Source organism: Tupaia chinensis, unplaced genomic scaffold (assembly GCF_000334495.1).
Source record: "Tupaia chinensis unplaced genomic scaffold, TupChi_1.0 Scaffold143963_1, whole genome shotgun sequence".
NCBI lineage: Eukaryota > Metazoa > Chordata > Mammalia > Scandentia > Tupaiidae > Tupaia > Tupaia belangeri.
The window spans coordinates 172,790-200,299 of NW_006203814.1; the positions used below are offsets into that span (position 1 = coordinate 172,790).

At 36.3% G+C, this 27,510-nt stretch overlaps 1 protein-coding gene across 1 annotated transcript in view; it reads left to right on the top strand.

The window, feature by feature from the left end:
* The window catches only part of LOC102488238 (attractin-like protein 1), a gene marked incomplete at its 5' end in the record, with an annotated part of 503,763 nt that overhangs the window by 168,326 nt on the left and 307,927 nt on the right, over positions 1 to 27,510 (top strand). The window contains 1 exon segment of the mRNA XM_006165552.2: positions 5,662 to 5,714. Coding sequence (XP_006165614.2) covers positions 5,662 to 5,714 — 53 coding nt within the window.

Consider the following 27,510-nt stretch of genomic DNA (forward strand, 5'->3'; position numbering starts at 1 on the left):
CTGAAAGTATGTCCCTTTTCTCCATCTTCCTCTTGGGATTCTTGGCATGCACACACATGTGTCCTACATGATTTTCAAACTGCTGACTCTAGGACTTGAACCATGGAATTGGCCATGTGGTGTCTAGAACCTTAACCTTAACCTAAAAGTTTTTTTTAATGTCATATTTCTTAGTCTTTAAAAAATTACATTTGAGGGTTGGCAAGTGGCGTGGTAGTTAAGGATACTGGACTTCCACATGACTGACCATGTTCTAAGTCCCGGACCTGGCAGCTTGCTTTCTTGCTTTCTCTCTCTTGCTCTCTCTCTTGCTCGGTCCTTCTCTGATCAAATTTAAATAAATAAATAAGCCAAATAATTCTTTAAAAAAATTACATTTGGAAATTTTTTTCATAGTTTGGAAGCCTTTTGTTGAACCTAGTAAATAATACAATTTATTCATCTTTTCTTCTAATACATTTAAAGTTTTATTTTTTACATTCACATTTCTGATCCTTTTAGAATTTCATTTTGTGTATTGTGTGAGGATTGGATCTGATTTTATATTTTCCCAGTGGCTATCTAGTTGTCTTAACATAATTTCTTGAAATAACCACATTACCCCCCATCATTTAATGTACTACTTTTATCATATACTAGATTTTTAGTCTATGATGTTGATCCTGTTTCTGGAATTCCTGTTATGTGAGGGGACTTTTAAAAGTTCACTAAAAAATAGAGTTGAAGTATGAATTTACTTTGAAACAAAAAATGTGATCCATGCTTAGCTTTTTCATAATATCTATTTTCCATTTCTTGTATACCTTTGGTATTTCTATTGATAATGCTGATACTATACTAGTTAAAGAGAGATTGTATTTTAGGTCTGACTCCCTTCAAAGCTCTTTCTTTTCAGTGTTTTTTCTAGCTCTTTATGCTTTTTTTTTCTGTACAAGAATATTAAAGACCAAGTTTTTAGCTTCTTAAGAAGTTCATTGACGGGACCAGCAGTTAGCATAATGGCTATGTTGCTGGACTCCCTTGTAGCCGACAGTGATTTGATTCCCGGACCCAGCAGCTTAAACTCACGCCCTGCACGTGTGTGTGCGTGCCCAAGATCCCGAGAGGAGAATGGAGGAGAAGGGATTGTGGTGTGGCCATCCCCCCTGCGGGTGATTTCTCTCTTTCTGTCTCTCTGTCTCTCTCTGGCTTTCTGGCGAGTGCATGCACTCTATAGCAAAAACATCTCCAAAAAAAGAAGAAAAAAAGTTCATTGACATTTTCATTGGATTTAGTAAAAGATTACCTTTGAAATCAACTGCCATCCTAATGGTGTTAAGGTGTGCTAAGTGTAGAATAAAGAATGTCTTTCCATTTACATCCATTTTCGTATTTTTCAGCTGAGTTTTATACCTAATGTATAATTGCTGTATTTCATTTGGAGCTATTTATTTCCCTAGCTGTTTGTAGATACTTGTGATTTTTTTAAAAAAATGATACTCAAAATAAAACTACTAAAAATGGATGTTTAAATTTAACTCATAATTATACATTTAAAAACACTTTTACTCACTTAAAAATTCTCTTGATGGGGTTCAACAGGTGGCATGGTGGTTGTTAAGGTGGCATGTTGGTAAAGGCACTGAATTCCCACATTGCCAACCATGGTTCGAGTGTCAGCTTGAAAAATCACACTAGGTGTATGTGTGTGCATATGCCCCACATCCTGAGAGGAAAATTAAGGAGAAGCGACTGTGGCATGGGCATCCCCCCCAGGTGTGATTTCTCACTGTCCCTCTCTCTGTCTCTCTCCAATAGTGCATGTGCTCTATGGCAAAAACCTGAAAAATGTTTTTTCAATATTGATTGATTATTAAAAAGCATTTTACTCAGTGTATGTTTCTAATTTGCTTATTTGAATTATGAAAATTTGAGAGAATGTAATTACTATATTGGACACCTTCAATAATTTTATACATCTTCTCAGTTAACTTCTTAACAGGGTGGTGTTGATTCCTTATTTTTGTTAAAATTCAGAGCTTGGCTAATGAAAGCTGGCAAAAGTTACTTCCTAAACAAGAGCATTAATGTACTTTTATACTTCCTAGAAAATTTTCAATTTAGAGGAAACAAAATGCTAACCATTCCTTTATTAAATTTATATTGTGTTGAAGGTAAATAAATTATATTATCAATTTTCTTTTTGGGGGGAAGAGGTTTTTGCTATAGGGCACGTGCTCTCACCAGAAAGACAGAGAAAGACAGAGACAGAAAGCAAGAAATCACCCCCCAGAGGGGATGGCCACACTGCAGTCCCTTCTCTTCCATTCTCTTCTTGGAATTTTGGGCATGCAGATACACACACCCGGCATGAGTTTAAACCACCAGGTACAGGACTTGAACCACAGTCAACTACATGGGAGTCCAGCGACATAGCCATTACGCCAACAGCTGGTGCCTGTATTACTTATCAATTTAAGATGATGTAATTTTAATTTATTAACAAATTAAACTTCTTAACTTCTATATTAGAGAAATGTGTTTATATTCTGGAACTCATAAAGTTAATTTATAATATAATCAGTCAAAAAGTACTTGAAATACCTTGTCATTTGTGAGAGTTAGTAGTTTTAGATTGCCATAGGATTTTGAATGTATCTTTTTGAGAACGTAAGATATGCTAGGAATATTTTACATAGCAATGTAGGGAATATTGTGTTCAATATAAATAAATAAGTAATAAATAAATATTTTTAAATTTGCTAGAGAGTATGTGCACTCACTGGAGAAAGACAGATACAGAGAGGTAGGGGAAGTGAGAAAATACCCTCATGGGGGATGGTCATGTTGTAATTCTGTCTCCTTTATTTCCTCCCCCCCCCTTTTTTTTTTTTTTTTTAAATTTTGGGCATGCACACACATGTACCTGGCTTGTTTCTCAAGCGGCTGGGTTTGGGACTTGAATTGTGCAATCAGCATGTGGAATCCATTTGCCTAAACCACCATGCCACCAGCTAGCTCTTACACTGAATATTTTCCTGTTCTAACAGTGGTATTGAACTACTCATTTGTAGGACCAGCAGGTGGTGTAATGGTAACGTCACTGGATTCCCACATAGTCGATTGTGGTTTGAGTCCCGGACCTGGCGGCTTAAAACTCACGTGGGTTGTGTATGCGTACAGGTGTGTGTGTGCATACATGCCCAAGATCCTAAGAGGAGAATGGAAGAGAAGGGTTTGTGGTGTGGCCATCCCCCCAAGGGGTGATTTCTTGCTTTCTGTCTCTCTGGTGAGCACATGTACCCTATAGCAAAAACTCTCTTAAAAAAAGGAATACTCATTTGTGACAAGTCAAGTTTATTTTTTTATAACAGAAAAAGGGATTACAATTTCATATGTAAATTAGGTATAGACTTGGCATGAAGTGATGGAATTTAAGAAGGCAAGTCTGAAGTAACAATAGTATAGGAATAGTATAGATTATAAAGTATTTAAACCAGGAACCAGGAATAATGAGGATCATTATTTTCTAAAGCTAGAAAACTCACTATATAACACAAATTTTGAAAGTAGTTGGTAAGATCAAGAAGATCTACAAGGCATAACATTCCTGTGCTTCAAGAGTTAGTACTTTAAAGGGCTGTATTTTTATTTATTTTTGTAGTTAGTACAGAAACATATTTAATCTCCAACTTTTTTTTTTTGCCTTATTACAAAAACTAGCAAGCATATTGCAAAGATATACATTGAGAGACAATGTGATTATTTAGCCTATTATTCTCCACTGTTTGACTCACTAATTAAAATATGCACGTATTGTGGCCAATAAGTGGTATGGTGGTTAAGGTGCTAGACTCCCATGTTGCTACCCACTGGGTGCATATGCCTGTGTACTCAAATCCGGAAAAGAGAATGGTGGAGAAGGAATTGTGGCATGGCCATCCCCCCAGGGTGTAATTTCTCACTTTCTCACTGTCTCTGTGGCCAGCACCTATGCCCTATAGTAAAAATCTCTCAAAAAAAGAAAATATACATGTATTAAAGTATTCCTGTGTTTTAATGATATCTACTAGAACTAAAGACATTTTGAAAGTTATTTTTCACTTCTTTAAACATTTACATGAAATTGAAATATTAAGTTGCTTTATTCAGTTACTCTGCTGTATATATCTTACAGTAATTTATTTTGGAGGATGTTTCTAGAAATAGCATTATGAAAAACCAAGCTATACCTGTGTCAGGCATTAACTGTCATTGTAATTTTGTTCTGGAAATATAAAATGAAAAATCTGTACTTAAAAAAATGTTGAAAAACTTAATGATTTTCTCCCACTGTTGTAGTTAAGCATATTTCTTATGTATTTAACTTAGCATTCATAAGCTTGACTCTTATATGGTAATTAATTTTTTTAGAATATACTTATTCAAATTGTGAGTTCCAGAATTAGGTCTATATTTGGTCCAGCAGGTGGTATGGTGGCTGGGGCATTGGACTCCCACATGGCTGACCACGATTCAAGTCCTAGATTTGGAAGCTTGCTTTCTCGCTTTATCTCTCTCTCTCTCTCTCTGTATCTTTCTGGTGAATTAAAAACTAATAATAATAAATAAATAAAATTATATAAGTAAGTCTAAAAAAAGAAATTAGGTCCATATTAATGTTCTTTGTTTCATATTAATGTATTTTGTTTAGAGAGTTGACTTAGAGATAAATTGTTAAAAAAAAACTGTGTAGATTTTTTTACATGCAGATACATTGATATAGAAATGGGGGAAAATATATTCATTTAAAGAATACCAAAAATTAGAGAAATGTGTGGAACCAGCAGATGGTGTAATGGTTACATCGCTGGACTCCTATGTAGTCGACCATGGTTTGAGTCCTGGATCTGGTGGCTTAAAATTCATGCTGGAGCATGTGCTTATATGCCCAAAATTCTGAGAAGAGTATTAAAGAGAAGGGATTGTGGCATGGCCATCTTCCCTGGAGGGTGATTTCTTGCTTTCTGTCTCTCTGTCTCTATCTGTTTCTCTGGCATGCACATGTGCCCTATGTCAAAAATCTATAAAAAAAAAAAAAAAAAAGGGAAAAGAAAATCACTCCAGACATGTGTGCATGTGTGTGTGCATGTGCCCCAAATCCCAGAAGTAAAATGGAGGAAAATGGATTGCGGCATGGCCACCCCCCCTGGGGAGGTGATTTCTTACTTTACTTTTCACTGTCTCTGTCTGTCTCTTTCTGGTGAGTGCACATGCCCTATGACAAAAACCTAAAAATAAATAAATAAATAAAAGATCACAGCTAATAATGGGCTGTTCAGATGCTCATCAGCCTCCACCTCTCAGGAGGAAGACTAAAGAAAAAAAGAAAAGAAAAGAAAGAGAAAGAGAAAGAAAAGAAAATAATGTGTCCAGATAGACTTTTCCTGCTTTTTGACATTCCTCATGGTCCTTTCATGTATGCGTATTTTCTTCCCTGGTACTTATTTTTTTTCTCTTAATTATGCTCAAATATAGGCTTTCTGCAGTTAATTCTTTTGAAAACTTGTTTTAAAATTTTAATTAATAATTTAATTTTAAATATATTTTAATAAAGAGTTTAACTCACCTTTTGCTTGAAGAAAAATATGAGACTTTTAAATTACATCATTTAATAGTAAATGAATTTTTGTATTTCTACAGATGTGATTCTGAAAATCGCTATGTTGGTAATCCACTTAGAGGAACATGTTATTGTAAGTATTTGTTTATTTTTCATCTTAAACAATTGATTTATATTATTAGTTTCAAATAATAAATGCTATGTTACATATTTAAAATTGCCATTAATATCTAAAACTTTTTATTTGTTAAACCTTATAATGCGTCTCCATATTTTATGCTAAGAAAGGCATTTTTTTTCTTATATTCTCTTTAATCGTATTTGGTGTATTTTTTTTTCCTATTCTGCTACTAAAATATCAATAGGTCTTTTTTTTTTTAATTTTATTTATTTAGTTTTTCCCAAATGAAAGAGAGACATAGAGAAAGAGAGAGACACCCAGCAGGGTGTTCACACCATGGTCCATCCATGCCTAGGGTAGCCAGATGATGCTGTTAGCTTGCACTTAATGTGTGCAAGGAAACCTTGGGACACAGACACAAGACTTTTTCCATGTGACTTTGGGTCATGGAGTGTTGTGTTACTACTGTTTCTCCACAGTGGACTAAGATCTTATTTTGCACTTGGAACAAAATATAGAATTTGAGTAAACTCAGGTGTTTTTTTGTAATGTTTTCTATTATGACCAGTTTTTGAACCAAGAATTTTGTGTGCCAGCCTGGCGCATGGTGGTTATGACAGCTTGAGTCCACATGCTGGCAGTGCATTTCAAGTTTCAGTTGCATCTTGAAAATATCTTTGGGCGCTTCTGTTTGCATGCCCAAAATCTCAAAAGAAGGGAGAAATGGAAAAGGAAAGATTACAGCATGACCATTCCCCAAGGGAGGTTGCTTTCTCACTTTCACTCCATCTGCATCTAGTGTGCGCATGTGCCCTCTCACATAAATTTTACAAAAGAAAACAAAAAATTTCTGTGATAGACTTTATTAGGGGTCAGTACTGACCTTTACTGTTGACTGTACCAACAATGTTTCCATTTTCATCAGTAGTGTATGAGAGTTTCAGTTCTTCTATACCTCTCAACCCTTTGCACAGTTAGTACTTAACAGTTTGTTATTTTGAGAAATGTTAGCCTAACCTAGGGTCACAAACATTTCTCCCTATGTTTCATTCTAGAAGTTTTAGATTTTTAGGTTTTCCATTATAAGTTAATATCTATACATATTATAAATGATGGGCTGAAGTTCTGCCTCCATATAGATATCCAAGTGTTCAAGTATAATTTCTTTGAAGATGAATCCTTTAATCGATGAATTGCTTATGCATTTTTGTCAATCATACATGATATCTATATGTGTGTGAGTCTATTTTTGACTTTCTATTTTGTTCTGTTTAGCTATTTGGTTATTTTTTATGCTAACATAGTCTTGTAATTAATGTATTTTTTAGGTAAGGCTCAAAGTCATGTTGTATTTATCCTCCTTTATCCTCCAACTTTGTCTTTATTTTCAAATGTATTTTGGCTCTTCCATTTCCTTAACATTTAATATAAATTTTACAATCTGTTTGCCTGTTTTCAAAAAAGCATATATAAAGATTTGGATTGGGTTATGTTGAACTTACAGATGACTTTGGGGGAGAATTGACATCTTAACTATAATCTTCTAACCTGTGAACATAATATATACCTCTTTTCCACCTCAATTATTCTTTAATTTATCTCAGCAATAGTTATAGTTTGCATTTTTTGGGAATGTTGGACTTCACATATTTCTCATATATATGTGTATATATGAAAAAAATATATGTACACATATATATGGCATGTCTCTGCATCTGCACTTGGGACTTGAACCACGGTTGCCATAGAGGATCTGGCTTCTCTTGAACATTACTACTGTGCCATGGAGTCAATGCCCACATTTTATATTTTTGATGATATTGTTAAGGATATTTTAAAATATATTAATCTGAATCTATTATTTATAATTGTAGTTGTTTTTATAGGGATTTTTGTATCCTGTAGCTCTGGTAAACTCACATTTTAGTTTTAGAACATTTTTTGTAGATTCCATTCTATAAAAATTTCTACATAGGTAATAACATAATAACGTCTTTTGCAAATAATGGCAGTTTGCTTTCTTTCTTTCCTAGCTGAGTGTCATTCCTTTTTTTCTTTCTTCTTTTCTTTTTTAGTTTTGCCAGAGAGTGTATGTGCTTGCTATAGAGAGACAGAGAGAGGGAGGGAAAATGAGAAAGCATTCCTCATGGGACATGGTCATACTGCAGTCTCTTCTCCTTCATTTATCCCTCCTGTTCCAGATTTTGGGTATGCATACACACACATACCTGATGTTTTCGAGTTGCTGGGTTTAGGACTCCAGCTATGTAGTCAGTCATGTGGGATCTAGGTGCCTTAGCCACCACTCCATGGGCTGGACTATGAATGTATTTTAATTCTTTCTCTCTCTCTCTCTGTGTGTGTGTTACACAATGGTTAGAACTTCCAATACTCTGTTTGAAAGATGAGCATGCAGGGACCAGCAGTTAGCGTAATGGCTATGTTGCTGGACTCCCATGTATATATAGTGCATATTCTGTGTTAATTTAGATGATCAGAAGGAGCTTCCATTTTACTTTAATTGTTTTAGATTAATGGTGTAACATTGAATGGCTATACTATCTTTTTTTTTTTCTTTTTCTTTTTGTCCATTGACAAAGTGATGAACATTGAGATTATTTCTAGCCTTTGACAATTAAGAAACAAGCTGCTTTGTATGTTCATATGGTTTTCTTGTGGACATATATATGTTCTCATTTTCCTTGGGTGGATTCCTAGGAGTGTTAATTGTACGTTATATGGTAAGATTATATTTCACTTTTTAGGAAGCTGCTTAAGTGATTATCTAGCAAGTTGTACCATGCTTCAACTGCACTAAAAATTTATGATTGTTTTAGTTTTTCCACATTCCCATCTGTTTTTGTGTAATCATATTTATAACTTTCTAGAATATGTGGAGTAGTGATTTGTATTGGGTTTGTCAGAAATGTCATATGCATTTTTGCATTTAAAAACTGAAAAATACATCATGACTTTTCCAGTGACCCAATATTTACTTAATAACTAATAATGTGGTGTTCATTTTTATATGTCTGTAAAATTGAACATGATTTGTTGGGTATCTAAAATATATCCTATTTTCTAATATTTTTGTTACTATTTTAAATCTTTGCTTTTAAAAGTCAAATTTTCTGTTTATACTTGATATATAAAAAATAAAATTTATATTGGTATATTGATCTTATTTATATTTATAAATTTCAATGAACTGTTTTTAATTCCATTTATAGACCTGTTTGGATTTTTAAGTGCAGTTAATTATATGCATATAAGGGTAGTCTTTTGGCACCAGCTGTTGGCATAATGGCTGTTGCTGAACTCCCATGTAGTCAGTCGCGGTTTGAGTCCCAGACCTGGTGTCTTAAACTCGTGCTGGGCACGTGTGGGTTCATGCCCAAGATCCTGAGAGGAGAATGGAGGAGAAGGGATTGCGGCATGGCCATCCCCCCTGGGGATGATTTTTCGCTTTCTATCTCTCTGTTTCTCTCAGTCTTAATGGTGAGCGCACACGCCCTATAGCAAAAACCTCTCAAAAAAAAGGGTAGTCTTTTGATTTTATTATACCCTTCTTGAGATGTTTGAGATGTCTTTTTCAGTACTGGATAGAAGTGATTGTAACAGACACATTGACCACTTAGAGTATTTATTATAAGTTGTGAAATATTATCTATATCAAATCAAGCAAATTCCTTCCTTGTTTTGCTGCAAGATTATCATAGATGACTTTTTCCTTTATGTTGTTAAATGTTAAGTTGCACTAATAGATTTTTCACATATTAAACAATTTTTCACTCTGTGCTAAATCAGACTTAGTCATGGCATATTATTATTTTGTACTCTGCTAAATCTAACTTGTCAGTATTTTATTCAGAATTATTTTCAGTATAAATGAATGTGGTCTTTTAAAAATATATTTTATTTGTTTTATACTTTCAATCACTGTTTATCATTTAAGCATGCAAAATGAATTTTCCCAGTATGAATGCACTGCATATGTGTCCTTTTTTTCGTACCAATTTTTTTCTTTTTTTTTGTTTTTTGTTTTCTGGAGAGGTTTTTGCTATAGGGCGCGTGCGCTCGCCAGACCGACAGAAAGCGAGAAATCACCCCCCAGGGGGGATGGTCACACCACAATCCCTTCTCCTCCATTCTCCTCTCGGGATCTTGGGCACGCACGCACATGCGCCCGGTGTGAGTTTTAAGCCACTGGGTCTGGGACGCGAACCGCGATCGAGTACGTGGGAGTCCAGCGACATAGCCATTACGCTAACTGCTGGTTCCCCGTACGTTTTTTTTTTTTTTTCTAATTAAATTACTTTTTGCTGTGGTTTTTACTGTTTTCATTCCTGTTTTCAAAATGTGGAATTATGGTGAAATAGCTTTTGGAAGTGTTTGCTATTTGGAAAGATTGTTATCTTCTTATAAAGGAATAGTTAAAAATATGGGAACCTTAAATGTTAGGTAATTAAACCAAAACCTTAGTCAAGTTTTTAATTAGTGGGTTACTGTATTTTTTGTGTGTTTGTTTTTTGCTGTTTCTTAGATTCGGATTTTCATTTTTCATTTCTTTTACTGACTTTGTTTTCTAATTCATAAATCTTAGGTTTTTTTAAAAGGAATTTTATTCTCTTAAATGCTTTGTTGTTGGAGCCAGCAGGTGGTATCATGGTTAAGGTGCTGGCCTTTCATGTGGCCAACCATGGCTCAAATGCTGGACTTGTTAAAGGATGGAAAAGTGTTGAGCTGCGTTATGAAATCCTTGGTTCTTTGGGTCCAGATCACTAAAATTAGAGATCTGTCCCTAGGTGCAAAATGAAATCGCAACCACAAATGAAGTAGAAAAGAAAGTTTAATAGAAAGAAAGGAAAGAAAAGGAAGAAAGTACACCCAAAAAAATTGTTGCCAAGTGGCAACCGCGTTTGATACTGGTCAACCGTTATTCTTATTACTAGAGGTCATGAGTATTCATTAGTGGGGGGGCCCCCTTACGCTGCCTATGTTCTTCCTTTAAGTTTGAATCCAGGGAACCAGCAGTTAGCGTAATGGCTATGTCGCTGGACTCCCACGTAGTCGACCGCGGTTCGCGTACCGGACCCGGTGGCTTAATACTCATGCCGGGCGCGTGTGCATGCGTGCCCAAGATCCCGAGAGGAGAATGGAGGAGAAGGGATTGCGGCGTGACCATCCCCCCCGGGGGGTGATTTCTCGCTTTCTGTCTCTATGTCTCTCTCTGTGTGTCTGGCGAGCACACGCACCCTATGGCGAAAATCTCTCCAAAAAAAAAAAAAAATTTGAATCCACACGTTCTCTCCTGCACCTGCGCACCTTCCTCACAGGCAAAGTGAGGAATTTGGTCACCTAATTATGTACGCCCAGTGAGAGTCAGGTTGCCTCAATTAGGTCGCCCAATTAATCTATCGTATTAATGACCAAATGCTTGCTTGGGTCCTTTTGACAAAAGAAAATCTAGGAACTATCCCTGTGTGCTTCCCTCAAGCCTCAAGGAATTAATATGGCAAATTGCCTCACCCTCCCGGCATCTGAAGCTAGGTGAGCCTTTCGCTGTTCTCTTAGGGCTGCCCGCTCCTGGCTAACTAACTGCCTACCACAGACTCAGCGGCTCAAAAATCACACTCATTTTTCCTCTGTTTCTCTCTCCCTCTGTTCAGCGAGCACACATACCCTATGGTAAAAAATATCTTTAAAAAAATGCTTTGTTGTTTTTGTTTCCTTACATTTGGAATGAAGTACTATTATTAGCATTTTTTCTATAGAATTTATAAGTTCAGTTTTTTCTTCTTTTGTATGTATATATATGAGTGTGTGTGTGTGCATATATATACACAATACACATACTCACATATATGTATAATTTTCTTAATTTCCAATTAAATGATTTTTTGAGAGATTTTTGCTATGGGGCATGTGTGCATGCCAGAGAGACAGAGAGAGACAGCAACAGAAAGAGAGAAATCACCCTTTAGAGGGGCTGGCCATTCCACAATCCCTTCTCTTCTCTTCTCTTCTCAGGATTTTGGACATGCATGCACACGTACCTGGTGTGAATTTTAAGGCGGCTGGGTCTGAGACTCAAACCAGTGTAAACTACATGCAATGTAACCATTACACCATTGGCTGATCCCAACTAAGTAAATAGTTTTTAAACAGTTTTCAATTTTGTTCAGAACGTGGTATGTAAAATCCCAAATCTTAATAAATTGGTGGCAGTCCCAACCTTTTTTGGCTCCAAGGACGGTTTTGTGTGAGATAGTTTCTCCACAGACCTGGTTGGGGGGTGGGGTGGGGTGGGAGGATGAATGAGGATGATTCAAGCACATTTCATACATCGTACACTTTATTTCTTTTATTATTACATTGTAATATATAATGAAATAATTATACAACCAAGTAATGCAGATTTGCAGCTGCTCCCCAGCACTAGCCTCACTGCCTAGGCTTCACCTCAAGTCACAGGGCATTGGAATCTCACAAGGTCATTAACCCAGATCCCTCACAGTGTCCTGCCCTTTATAAAAGGGCTCCTGCTCCAACCTAATGCTGCAGCTGATCTGATAGGAGGCAGAGCTCCAGGGGTAATGCAGGCTGTGAGGAGTGGCTGTGCATGCAGCTGCAGCTGTAGCTTCCATTGCTTGCCTCTTGCTGTGCAGCAGGTTCCCAACAGAACAAGGCCTGGTTCTGGGTGTTGGGGACTCATGCTTTAGGACATTTGTCAGTATGCAAAGATATTTTTGTTTGTCACAGCTGGAGAAGGGCCCGTGAGTGTTTTAGTAGGTAGAGACCAGGGATGTGGCTGAATATCCTACAATTGCACAGGACAGCCTTCTCAGAACAAAGACTTTTCTGGCCCCAAATATCATTAGTGCTAAGGTTGGGAAACCCTGACTCAGAAGCTTCATCAGATTTCAATTTGATTTTGAAGGAAACAGTATTTTATAGGTGTTTCTGTGTTCTTTATCTAGGAGAGCCATGTGTTTGTCAGACTTTTTTTTTTTTTTTAATATCCTTAGCAAACATTGATGCTTAATGTTTAGATTCTAACAGATAAGAATTGTTAAAAATATGATATTGTACTTCCCACTTTATTTCTTAGTTGTAATATCTATTCTATAAAAACACGTTTTTTCTCATCAGCTATTGGTTACTCATTGCTGTGGTTTGCATAAAAAGTGCATGAGAGGTGCTGTAGTTTTTCTTTGTTTTGTTCATTCTTTCTGTTTTTATTTATCTCTTCCTTTTTTTAAAATGAATAATTCTTTGCTCAGTACCTTTCAAAGGTGACAACTCTCTTTTTGTTCTTGTATCATTATGAATTTAAAATTTCATACATACATAACATCTTAAATGCATATGTAATTACTGTCTTTACTGATTCTCAGTTGTCCAACTACTGTCATTTAAATGTTCATTACTTTTTTGTACATTATTTCTTTTTTTAATTTAAAACATCCTGTATGTATTTATGTATTTATTGGGGACATATTTTTTAATCTAATTTTATTTTTAAATAGAAATTCCTCTTTGATCTTTGGATTCTTTAGCTTTTATTATATCCCAAAGGAGTAACTAGTTACAATTATGAACACATTATATAACTTATATTCTAGTTTTTGTAAATTTGAAATGTATTAATGTATAAGCCTTTTATGTTGAAAACTAAGAGGGCCTTTCTTACAGATCAGTGCAGTTCAATATAAATATGTGCAACATAATTTAAAATTTCCTGGTAGCTACATTTAAAAAAGTAAAAGGAAACAAAATTAACTTTAATAAAATATTTTATGTAACTCAGCTTACCTAAAATATTTTCATTTTAACATATTACTGATACAAAACAAGTAAAATCACTGAGATATATTTTTTCAGTACTGTTTGAAATACAGTTTATATTCTGCTAGTATGATACATCTCAATTTAGATCAGTTATACTTGAGCTACTCAATAGCCACAAGCTACTTAGTATCTAATGGATACTTGGTTGAACTTCTGATCTCTTGATTATATGCTCTTACCATAACACTCTTTTAGAAGTCTCAAAGGAGCAGTCATTAAAGCACTAGATGGCAGTCTTGTTATTCCTTATGAGAACTTTAACACTTAGGAGGTTTGAAAATAATGTATTCTTTTTTAAAAGACAGTACTTTTTATTTCTTTTTAAGTTAAGTTTTTTCCAAGCGAGAGAGAGAGAGAGAGAGAGAGAGAGAGACAGAGAGAGAGAGAGAGAAGGAGAGAGGGAGGGAGGGATGGAGGGAGGGGGGGAGAGAGAGAGACAGAGAGAGAGAGAGAGAAGGAGAGAGGGAGGGAGGGATGGAGGGAGGGGGAGAGAGAGAGAGAGAGAGCGAGTGAGTGAGCGAGCACACCTCCAGCAGAGTCGTGATGCCCATATCTGCTCCCAGCCTTAGGATCCTGAGATCCTGGGCACAGTATGTGCCTGATAGTCGGGAAGGTCTCTGGACATGAACATGGACCCTTCCTATGTGGGTCACCCTTGCAGAGTGTTGTATTTTATCAGTTCACCACCATCTGGCTCCACTAGTTCTTTTAATAGTATTAATGAAAACTAGTACAGTTTCAAAGATTAGATTGAAATTGAACATGCAAGTTCACACCGTAATGTAAAGCAATTGAGTACAACATGGTGTCAACTTAAATGCAGTCTTAGATGCTTTTCAAACTTTTATTTAAAACCTCAAAGGAGGGGCCCATAGATGGCGTAGCGGTTACATCACTGGACTACCACATGACTAACTGTAGTTCAAGTCCCGGACCAGTGGCTTGAAACTCATGCTGGGCATGTGTGTATGTGTGTGCCCAAGATCCTGGGAGAATGGAGAAGGGATTGCAGTATGACCATCTCCCCTGGGAGATGATTCTTCACTTTCCCTCTCACTGTCTCTATCAACCCCACACTCCCAGCCGCAAGTGCAGTTGCCCTAAGGCAAAAACCTCTATAAAACCAAAACAGAAAACCGTCCAACCAAACATGTTAGAAAGTAGTAATGCCTCCCATAGAAAAAAGTTCTAGCAATGATATCTAATTTGGATGGCTTTTGCAAATATAGAGCACCCATTTTATTCTCAATAAACATAAAAGTAGTGGTCACAAAGTAGTATTTTTTTTTCTTAAATTAAAAAAGATTACAGTTTTTAAAAAGAAACCTTAAACACAGGTTGGAACTATGAAAATATTATGACTGGACTATGAAGATGTTAATAGGTGATATATTTCAAAGACTAGAACTAAAGTACATAAAGTCATTCTACAATAATTTATTTTATGACACCGCTGTGGTAATTCATTTTTATGTGCGATATGTGTGTATGTGTTCTAGGTACAGTCTCACTGTGTCTCGGTTCTGTCTCAGCCTCCCTCGCAGCTGTTCCTATAAGCAGGTGCTACCACTCCCAGCTCTTTCAGACTGGATCTTCCTGGGTTGTCCACTTTGGCCTCAAGCTAGCAGTCCTCCTGCTTCCACCTCTCACGCAGCTGGGAACATGGGCACATGCCACCATGCTTTTCATTTTTCTTTTACAGTGGGCCGGATATCAAATCTGCTCTCCAGTGTAACAGCCTACCAAGGAGCAGAGTCCAGTGCCTGCTAATGCCACTGGGCTGCATTAGTTTAGATATATAAAATATCCAAATGAATAGTTAAAATGTTTTAATGTATTTCCAAGGAATCTAACATCTTTTGGCTTATTTAATCTTTTACTCTTTGAAAAACGACTGTTCGAATTTGAATTTCTTTGATTGCTATTAAGAATTCAGGGTGGGAGGGTTCAGCGAGTGGGATTGGGGGGGTGGTTAAAGGATCCGGACTCCCCATGCCTCCTGCTATTCAAGTCCCAGATCCAAAATCTTGATACTCACACAGGACATGTGTATGTGTGTGCCCAAAATCCCAGGAGGAGAATTGAGGAGAAGGGATTATGGCGTAGCCATCCCTCCTGGGGAGTGAGTTCTCACTTTCTCTTTCACTGTGTCTTTCTTGCAGGCTAACACACATACCCTGGGGTGGAGGAGGGGGAAAGAGAGAGAATTCAGGGTAGAAATTCATGGTAATAATATACAACCTATTTTGAGAGTAAGGGATTTAATTACTACTGTTATGTTAAATGCTTACCTCTTACACTCATCACATTTTACCCCAGTTTATATTACTAAAAAACCAAAATGTTTATCTTACTGATTTATTTCATTAATGTTGATATCTTAGACTGAAAGACATTCTTTATGTGGTAATTAGTTATTGGATTTGATTTTTTTTAAATAAATGGGATATTTCTAACACATTACTATAGCTGTTGAGTTAAAATAATATTAATCTCAGTTTAATTGCCTACAGTGATAGTCAGGCAGAACAATGGAAACAATTAACACTTGAATTAATCCCTATATTTAGTGGAATAATTCTTTGTAAATTCTCAAACTGAATAAAATAATTTTTCCATTTTAAAGTAAATGTGTTATATTTTGTTAGTGAGTGTCTTATATGACTTTTGAACCACTAAATGTAAATTGCTGTTTAAATGAGATCTGGCTGGGTCCATCTGCAGATGGGGTAGATGTTACCTTAATGAACACAGAGATTTTAAATTTCTGTATTTAAGAGACATGAAACCATGATGGGTCAAGTATGATATGACAAAACATTTTAAATCAATCATATTTTTGGCATTTTTAACCTTAGTTGTTCCTTGTTTTCATCAGTTTTTTCCTTAAATTTCCTGAAGCACATATTCAAGTATTTTTAGATATTTATTTGGCAGTCATTTAATATTTTAGCATAGTCCAAAACAAAAGATAATGTAATATAATCATGAGAAAATGTAAAATAATCGAAAGAAAAGAAATTCTGCTGAGTGGAATTTCATTCTTCTGAAAATTTAATGCGTCTGGGGCTGGCAGGTGGCATGGTGGTTAAGGTCGCTGGACTCCCACATGGCCAACTGCTGTTCAAGTCCCTGATCTGGGGGCTCGCTTTCTTAATTTCCCTCTTTCTCTTTTTCACTCTGTCCCTCTCTGGTCAAATAAAAATAAAAACTAAAAAAAAAAAAAAATGAATAAAGTTAAATAATTCTTTTTAAAAAAGAAAATTTGATGTTTTTATTTGAAAATAAAATTGCTATATTATTCTGGTTATGTAAAATCATGTAATCACTGTAAAAATAATCAAAAGGAAAAAGTTTCAAGAAGAAGAAAGTCAAAACTTCTAAAAACTTTCTTTTTCGTTTTGGTTTATGCTATAGGGAGGGTGTTCAGCTGAGAAGAGGGGTGGCTAATAACCTGTACACGTTTCCATCACTCAGCCAAGTACCCTGGCGTGTCTGTGTTGAGCAGCGGTGATAGTTCCTTTTTTATAGAAGTGTTGAATGGGCTAATGAAGGTGTTGCCTACTTTTCTACACAAACCTCATTTGTCACGTCCTGAGAATGCTTTTATGTAATAGAGATTATAACATGCTTAAGATATTATTGTGAATTTTTTTCTTACAGATATATAGCTAATTATGTAGCAACACTTACGAAGAAAAAACATAATTTTTCTCCAAACTGGAAAACAACCACTTGATTTTAAAATAATGATAGTACTATTTAACTTTTATTGAGCACTTACTATGTCACACTATTCTAAACTTTTTATATGTGTTAGTTTATTTGTCCTCAAATAAGACAGTTATACTTATTATTCCCATTTTATCTTGTTTTGATTGCCAGATGGTGTGTGCATTCACCAGAGACAGAGAGAAAGGGAAAGGGAGAGAGCCCTCCTCAGTGAGGCCTGGTCATGTCATAGTACCTTTTCCTCCATTTCTCCATCCTGTTGGGATTTTGGGAATATACACATAAGCATCTGGAGTATTTCCCCAAGCTGCCTGGGCCAGCATTCAAGCTATGGTCAACCATGTGGGGTCCAGATCCTTTAGCTGCTAGGCTACAGGCCCAGCCCGTCCCATGTTAGCTATTAGGAAGTAAAGATAAAGGAAGCTTAGTTAATTTATATAAGATCACACAACCAGAAAACAGTAAACCCTGGCAGTTTAGGTCTACAACCTACATTCTTAGCCACAGGTTAAACAACTACAGTAAAAGAAATTAGCAATGGATTTAACCACAGAATTTTAAAGTAAATGTGTTATATTTTGTTAGTGAGTGTCTTATATGACTTTTGAACCACTAAATGTAAATTGCTGTTTAAATGAGATCTGGCTGGGTCCATCTGCAGATGGGGTAGATGTTACCTTAATGAACACAGAGATTTTAAATTTCTGTATTTAAGAGACATGAAACCATGATGGGTCAAGTATGATATGACAAAACATTTTAAATCAATCATATTTTTGGCATTTTTAACCTTAGTTGTTCCTTGTTTTCATCAGTTTTTTCCTTAAATTTCCTGAAGCACATATTCAAGTATTTTTAGATATTTATTTGGCAGTCATTTAATATTTTAGCATAGTCCAAAACAAAAGATAATGTAATATAATCATGAGAAAATGTAAAATAATCGAAAGAAAAGAAATTCTGCTGAGTGGAATTTCATTCTTCTGAAAATTTAATGCGTCTGGGGCTGGCAGGTGGCATGGTGGTTAAGGTCGCTGGACTCCCACATGGCCAACTGCTGTTCAAGTCCCTGATCTGGGGGCTCGCTTTCTTAATTTCCCTCTTTCTCTTTTTCACTCTGTCCCTCTCTGGTCAAAAAAAAATAAAAACTAAAAAAAAAAAAAATGAATAAAGTTAAATAATTCTTTTTAAAAAAGAAAATTTGATGTTTTTATTTGAAAATAAAATTGCTATATTATTCTGGTTATGTAAAATCATGTAATCACTGTAAAAATAATCAAAAGGAAAAAGTTTCAAGAAGAAGAAAGTCAAAACTTCTAAAAACTTTCTTTTTCGTTTTGGTTTATGCTATAGGGAGGGTGTTCAGCTGAGAAGAGGGGTGGCTAATAACCTGTACACGTTTCCATCACTCAGCCAAGTACCCTGGCGTGTCTGTGTTGAGCAGCGGTGATAGTTCCTTTTTTATAGAAGTGTTGAATGGGCTAATGAAGGTGTTGCCTACTTTTCTACACAAACCTCATTTGTCACGTCCTGAGAATGCTTTTATGTAATAGAGATTATAACATGCTTAAGATATTATTGTGAATTTTTTTCTTACAGATATATAGCTAATTATGTAGCAACACTTACGAAGAAAAAACATAATTTTTCTCCAAACTGGAAAACAACCACTTGATTTTAAAATAATGATAGTACTATTTAACTTTTATTGAGCACTTACTATGTCACACTATTCTAAACTTTTTATATGTGTTAGTTTATTTGTCCTCAAATAAGACAGTTATACTTATTATTCCCATTTTATCTTGTTTTGATTGCCAGATGGTGTGTGCATTCACCAGAGACAGAGAGAAAGGGAAAGGGAGAGAGCCCTCCTCAGTGAGGCCTGGTCATGTCATAGTACCTTTTCCTCCATTTCTCCATCCTGTTGGGATTTTGGGAATATACACATAAGCATCTGGAGTATTTCCCCAAGCTGCCTGGGCCAGCATTCAAGCTATGGTCAACCATGTGGGGTCCAGATCCTTTAGCTGCTAGGCTACAGGCCCAGCCCGTCCCATGTTAGCTATTAGGAAGTAAAGATAAAGGAAGCTTAGTTAATTTATATAAGATCACACAACCAGAAAACAGTAAACCCTGGCAGTTTAGGTCTACAACCTACATTCTTAGCCACAGGTTAAACAACTACAGTAAAAGAAATTAGCAATGGATTTAACCACAGAGTTGTGTATGTGAATGAGATGAAAGCATTGTGTTGAAGGAAATCAAAAGAGGACCTAAGCAAGTAAAATGGTATACTATTTTTTTCAAATGAGAAATTTTCATATTAAAATATTGTACTTCACAAAGTCAGTATAAAAATTTTATGCACGTCCAGTTAAATTTCATTTGTTAGGTTTTTTGATAAGCATGCATTAGAATAAATTACCTTAAAATTAAGTTAAAATCATATACTTTTAGAATATTCAGTAAAATCATGTACAAGGGAATGTAATGAGAAGTTCCTACCTTGATAGTTATTTAGACATTCTGACTTTATATAGTCATTATTACTAGTATTAGATAAACTGATAAATCAGTGAACAAAATAGACTACAGGAATAGATTCTTGAGCATTTTGGAATCTATGTGGTGCTATGATTTGAATGTTTGTCCTCTCCAAAATATTATGGAATTTAATTGTCATTGTAACACTATTAAGAGGTGGAGCCTTTAAGAGATAATTAAGCCTTCCGTGATCCATTCTCATGTGTAGAATTGGTGCCATCCGAAAAGTAAGAGTTTGATTTCCTCTTGCTTTCTCTTGCCCTTGTGCCTTGTCTTGGGAGTGACAAGCAAGAAGGCCCTTGCCGGGAGGCAGCCCTTGATCTCGGACATTCCAGCTTTCAGAACTGTAAACAAAAATATTTCTGTTCATTGAAAGTTACCTAGCATGGGGCCAGCCCGTGGCACGTTGGGTAAGACAGACTGCATAGTTAGAGTCCGGGAATCAGCGGCTTTGACAAACACACCGGAAACGTGCATGCATGCCCCAAATATTGAACAAGAGGGAGAAATGGAGAAGAGATTGAACCATGACCATTCTCCGTGAGGAGTGCTTTCTTGCCCCATCCCCACCTTATTTCCCTCTGGGAAGTACACATGTCCTTGTGACAAAATTTTTTAAAAAAATGACATAGTCTATGATTTTCTGTTATAGCAACACAAAGCACAGTAAGACATATGACAAACCATTTTATTTTTAGGTCTTTAATGGCTTAGTCTGCTTGTTCTTAAATATTTCAGACTTTACCTTAGATTGTGTCTTTTGCATTTACTGTTTTTCTCCCCCAAATACTATATCCTCAACTGATTTCAACTCTACCAAAAGTGGACTCTTCTCGCCATTGCAGGCCTTATATTCCTATCCTAACACTTATATACTAAGAAATTATCTTGTTTCTTTGTTTACTCAAATCTAGCTTTTAATGTAAAATGTAATTCCCCTAGAATTAAAGGTTGTGTCTGCAAGGACTTTGTTTAGGTATATAAACATATATAGAAATGTGTGGGGCTCATAGACCCTCAGTAAATATTTCATGGTAGTACATTCATATACATTTTTTAATAAATAGACCTATCGATGTGAAGCTATAGCCTTGTGGGAGGCCTCAATTTGGATTCTGGACCAACCTGGACAGGCTGTGCATGGTAACATGTGTCTGTAATCCTAGCTAATTGGGAAATGGGGCAGAGGATTGCAATGGGAAGACGCCATCAAAAATACCTCTCTTCCCTCCCTCCTCTCTTTCTCTCTCATTAAACAACATTGAATAAATAAATGAATATATATTTTGGATGTATGTGTGAGTGTGAGCAATCTTATTTTATTTCATTTTATTAGTATTATTATTATTATTCATGAAAGAGAGTAAAGAGAGAGAGAGAAAGAAAGAATTTCCCAAAGGAATATGCTGATCCTGCAATCGCCCTTCCTTCAGTTCTCTACCCTGCCAAAGTCCTGGTCTTATTATACACGTGCACGCGCGCGCACACACACACACATACACACACACACACACACACCCAGCATGTTTTTCACGCCAGCTGAGACCTAAACTCTGGTTAACCATGTGGGATATGACTTCCTCTGTGGAATACCCAATTGCTGTACTTTGGGACCACTCCTGAAAGCAGGTTTATTCATGGTTACTTGACCAGAAATCACATTTTAGGATATCAAGTAAAAATCATTTTAAGTTTATTATGGACGTAATGTAACACTATTTTATCATCAAACAACTTAAAGCATCAGCCATTCATTTATAGAAAAAATGCCGTGTTTCTTGCTTAGCCTGTGGAATATTTGTTTGAAACAAAATATCTAAGCAGAGTTCCATATGCCACTTCAGAATTATTAAAAGTTTAGCTATTTAAAAATACCATGAAGCTGGTGCCAGCAGGTAGTGTAGTGGTTAAGGTTCTGGATTCCCCCATGGCCGGCTATGATTTGAGTCCTGGACTCAGCAGCTTGAAAATCATACCAGGCACATGTGCATGTGTGCCTAAAATCCCAAGAGGAGAGTGGAGGAGAAGGGATTGTGGTGTGTGTGCTTTGTGCTTAAAATCCCAAGAAGAGACTGTGGAGGAGAAGGGATAGTGGTGTGGCCATCCTTCCTGGGGAGTAATTTCTCACTTCCCCTGTCTCTGTTTCTCTCCACTGAGTGCATGTGCCCTAAAGCAAAAACCTTGAAAGAAAATTTAAAAAAAGATACTACAAAGCCAAGGAAGATGGTTTCTGAGGAGATCATGACATATTATTTGAAAACCACTAAATTAGAATTATTACTGTATAATTGTTGATGATCAGTGTCCTTCCTATTTTATTCACTGATAAACAAAATTAAGAGTCAGTGATTTACGCTGGGCGCGTGTGCGTGCGTGCCCAAGATCCCGAGAGGAGAATGGAGGAGAAGGGATTGCGGAGTGACCATCCCCCCTGGGGGGTGATTTCTCGCTTTCTGTCTCTATGTCTCTCTCTGTCTGAAGGGTGAGCGCACACACCCTACAGTGAAAAATCTCTCAAAAAAAAAAAAGTCAGTGATTTAAAATATACTTCCTGGGGAGTAATTTCTCACTTCCCCTGTCTCTGTTTCTCTCCACTGAGTGCATGTGCCCTAAAGCAAAAACCTTGAAAGAAAATTTAAAAAAAGATACTACAAAGCCAAGGAAGATGGTTTCTGAGGAGATCATGACATATTATTTGAAAACCACTAAATTAGAATTATTACTGTATAATTGTTGATGATCAGTGTCCTTCCTATTTTATTCACTGATAAACAAAATTAAGAGTCAGTGATTTACGCTGGGCGCGTGTGCGTGCGTGCCCAAGATCCCGAGAGGAGAATGGAGGAGAAGGGATTGCGGAGTGACCATCCCCCCTGGGGGGTGATTTCTCGCTTTCTGTCTCTATGTCTCTCTCTGTCTGAAGGGTGAGCGCACACACCCTACAGTGAAAAATCTCTCAAAAAAAAAAAAGTCAGTGATTTAAAATATATATCACACAATCCATCATTTTCAGTACTTGGGTAATAACTGGGCTTTTTTTGTGATAGCATATCTATCAAACGGTGAACTTGTGAAATTTCTACAACAGATTTTACCTTTGGAAATATTCTAAATGTTCTAAATGCTCTTCATGAATTCGTGTTCTTAATGAATAATTGTGAGCTTAGATAGTACTGTTGAGGAAACAAAGGAGAACTAGCATTTATTGAATATATATGTGTAAAACAAGTTTATAATTATTTTGCTCATTACAAGGGTGTTATATTTTCCTCCTTAATTTATGTTTAAAATATCAAATAATTATATTGTTAGAGCTCAAAGGGAATGTCAACTCTTATAATTTACTCACTTTTGATTATTCATTCTACATACATTTATTGATTAACAACTTTGTTAGACTCTGGGGATATCACAGTGAACATGTTCTGTTCCATTGAAGCTTAGAAACTACTGGGGAAAATAGATATTAAACTAGTTATACTATTACCTAGGGACGACTGCCGTAAGAACTTGAAAGAGAATTATAGATGCTTTGGGGCTGTATTTCAACAGGGGCTGACCTGATTTTTGAGTTAGGGAGTAGATGAGGTAAGAGAACGATTGAGCTTTGATGTGAAAGTTGACTTGAGAAGTCAACTTTCAATGTGAGGACAAGAAGTAGAGTTAGAGGGGGAAGCGTGTACAAAAGTTTATAGCTCAGAAGAACATGCAGTGTTTAAATTAATTAAAGAAAGCCTGTGGGCCAGATTTGCGGCCTGGTGGTTAAGGCAGCTGAATTGAAGATGGCCAACCACATGGCTTGAATCCTGGACCAAGGGATTTGAGAAACATGCCAGGAGCTTGTGAATATGTGCCCAAAATCCTAAAAGGAGGGAAAGGTCGATAAGTGATTGCAGTGTGACCATTTTCCATGGGGGTTGCTTTCTCCTCTTTCTCTTTCTTCTGTCCTTCCATGTTTTCTGGTGGGAACAGCAAAAAAAGAAAGAAAGAAAGAAAGAAAGAAAGAAAGAAAGAAAGAAAGAAAGAAAGGTAACTTCAAAACATATAACACTAGGTAGATAGTCAAGAGGTGATGCTTTTGAGAACCACAGGATCCAAATAATGTCAAACTGGCACATTCTAGCATTCTAGCTATAGGATCATTAACCATTATAAGCTCCACAAACCAGATATGAATATTAAATCCTATTATTATTAAAAATTAGTGCTAATAGTGTAGTATGTTCTGTGCCTATAATACCTCTGAGCCTCATGGTTACAAAACATTATTGTCTTTAATGTGTCTTACTGTGTTGGCCAGTCGTCACCATAACTCTGCTTTTAGCTTTGGAGAAAAGCATGCAGTCAATGTAAACCAACTGAGATAAACTAATATTACATATGTAATAGTACATATGATCTCTCTTGGCCTTTTTATCTCTTCAAATCTATTTATCCATCATATTAGAACCAAGCTTTTTCTATGAAGTTACAGACACTAGATAGTTTTTTGTTAATAAAACTATTAGATAGTTACTAAATCACTATTGAGGTACAGACACTAAATAGTTATTTGCAGGTCATATAATCTTTGTTGCACCTATTCAGTTCTGCTGTTGTAGTTTTAAAAAGCCTCTTTAGATAAAACATAAACAGATGAGTGTAGCTATAAATGTCAATAACAGCTTTCCAAAAATAGATGGTGGGTAAGTTTTTACCTTTGAGTTCCTGTTTCCCTGACCTGCCTATGCTTCAGGCTATACTACAGTCTTACCCTAGACTTTGATATCAATAATAATATTACCTATGAAATATCAAATTCAATTATCTCACTACCTCTCTAGTCCATCTATCTCACTAAGTTCCAATGCCATGATTTTTCAAACTCATTAAGATTTGTAACCCATTAATTGTATCCTGCTCCCCACTTTTAAAGAGGTTTTAATCTTAGAGCATCTGCACTTGCCATAGAGAGAGAAAGAGACAGAGGCAGTGTGAGGGAAAGTGAGGAATCATCCTCCCAAAGGGGATGGCGACATCGCAGTCCCTTCCTCTCCTGCGATCCTGGGCAGGCACACACGGGCACCCTGCTTGAGTTTCAAGCCACTGGGTCAAGGACTCCAACCATGGTCAGCCATGTGGGAGTCCAGTAACGTGACCACTACGCCATCTGTTGGCCCCAGTCCTACCCCTTTGTATGCTTGCGCAGTGCTTTGCTGTTCTCCTCTGTATCCTTAATCAGCTTAGGTTTTATGATCTGATATAGTTACTAGTCCTTAGTTAACACTCCTTATTGTTTTACCGCTCTCTTTTCTTCATTCTGTATGTGTAGCAAAACTCATATTCTGATTAAATTCAACCTTTAATATTCTGTGTCTATGCTTTTTCATTTTTCTATTGCTGGACCAAAAAAATTACATGACTCAATTGATTTGTCTTGAAATTTACATATATCAAATGAAAATGCAAAGCTACTTGATAGTTCTCTTGCATTTCCATATTTCCTTTTAATAATCTCCAAATAGTCATTTTACAACTCCATCACTATCCTTAAAACTTATATGAATAAACTGATGTTTTTAATCTCATACTTCACTGAGAAAAGACAAGCAAATTGGGGCCAACAGGTGGCATGGTGGTTAAGGGCATTGGACTCCCACATGGCCGACCATGGTTCGAGTCCCGGACCTGGCATCTTGCTTTCTCGTTTTTCTCTCTCGTATTGTCCATCTCTGGTCAAGGTAAAATAAAATAAATTAAATTAAATTAAGCGAATATCCTCATCTTCTCTTACCAAAATCAACATGCTTTCTTGTTGATTAGTACCTGTTTTCTCTGGCTCCATTTGATTATCAAGGAAAGAATATCTTTTCCTATAAAAACCAATCCTTCCACTTGTTTTGTTCTACATCGCATTCCTTTCACTCTATAAGGGCCATTGCTCTTCTCTTATTTATTTGTAATTGCTTAGGCTCTATTGATTATTTCACTCAGCATACATACGTACATTCCAATATCTCTTATGTTAAAAACAAAATTCCTCTGCTTCACTTTTACCTCTCCAATTATTGCACTATAATTTTGCTTTCTTTCACAGCAAAACTTCTCAAAAGAATTGTCTAAACTTGTCACTAAATCCATCCCACCTATGTTCTCTTCAGTCCCCGCAACTCCATACATACTCCTTTTTTTTGGAGAGGTTTTTGCTATAGGGCACGTGCGCTTGCCAGACAGAGAGAGAGAAAGTGAGAAATCACCCCCCCCAGGGGGATGGCCACACCACAGTCCCTTTTCCTCCATTCTCCTCTTGGGATCTTGGGCACTCACGCACACGCACCCAGCGTGAGTTTTAAGCCACTGGGTCCGGGATGCGAACTGCGGTCGACTACGTGGGAGTCCAGCGACATAGCCATTATGCTAACTGCTGGTCCCCATACATATACTGCTTTTGTAAAGAATCATTCTGTATAGCCTAACAGTGGAAATAGTTTTTCCTTGACTTCCATATCATATTTTCCTTTTTTTTTTTTTTTCTGTTCCACTGACTACCATTTTAGTGTCTTTTTTCTTTCTCCTTGGCCTGTAAGTGCTGTGATGTTCCAGGGCTCCAAATAGAGCCTTCTTTTCTATATATGTGCTCACCCTAAGTACCAAATTAATTCTCATAGTTTTAAATAACATCTACATTTCTGATTATCTAAAACTTCTCATTTTGAGCACTTTTAATTATCTTTTTTTTTTTTTTTTTTTTATAGGGTGCATGCACTCGCTAGGAAGACAGAGACAGAGAGACAGAAAGTGAGAAATCACCCCCCAGGGGAGATGCCCTTCTCCTCCATTCTCCTCTTGGGATCTTGGGCATGCATGTATATGCGCCCGGCGTGAGTTTAAGCCACCGGATCCGGGACTCTAACCACAGTCAGCTACATGAGAGTCCAGCGACATAGCTATTATGCTAACTACTGGTCCCTTGACCACTTTTTTGAGCTGTATTCTGCTTTCTCTTTTTATTGATACCAATACTTAGATATTTCATTAGAAAGTTGTCTTTTACATGTTCTAAATACAACTCTTAGGTCATCCTCCTTTTCCTAAATTTGTCTCTTTTACTCAGACTTCCTTATTTCAGAAAATATAACAAAAGTCTACATATTTGTGTAAAAATATAGGAGTCTGCTTTGATTTCTGACCTGCTACCATACACTTTCTCTTCTTTACTCCTTCTCGTGGGTGTATTTAATAGTCTTAGTGGCTTAACCTACAAAATATATCTTAAGAACATTCATTTTTCTCCATTTTCCTCCTTCCACCCCTTCTAAGGAATCATCATTTTGGGTCTGGAACACTTTAGAAAACTCCTGAGTATTTCTCCCATTTTCAGTTTCGATTTCCTACAAACTGTACTCCATTCTGTCACCAGAATGGCATTTCAAAGTGCAAATTAGATCATTTCACTCCTGAGCCATACTCCTTCCAATGGTTTTCCATGATTTGGCCTCTCAATTTAACAATTTTAATAGTTAGGTAGTATTCCATTGAATAGACATACTACATTTTGTTTACCATTCATCAGTTGATGGACATTTGGGTTGTTTTCATTTGGGGCTATTATGAATAAAGCTAATGTAATATTTTTATATTTTATAGAAGGTACTCCTTGAAATACTTAAATTTTATTCATCAGCAGGTCTTTTTTCCT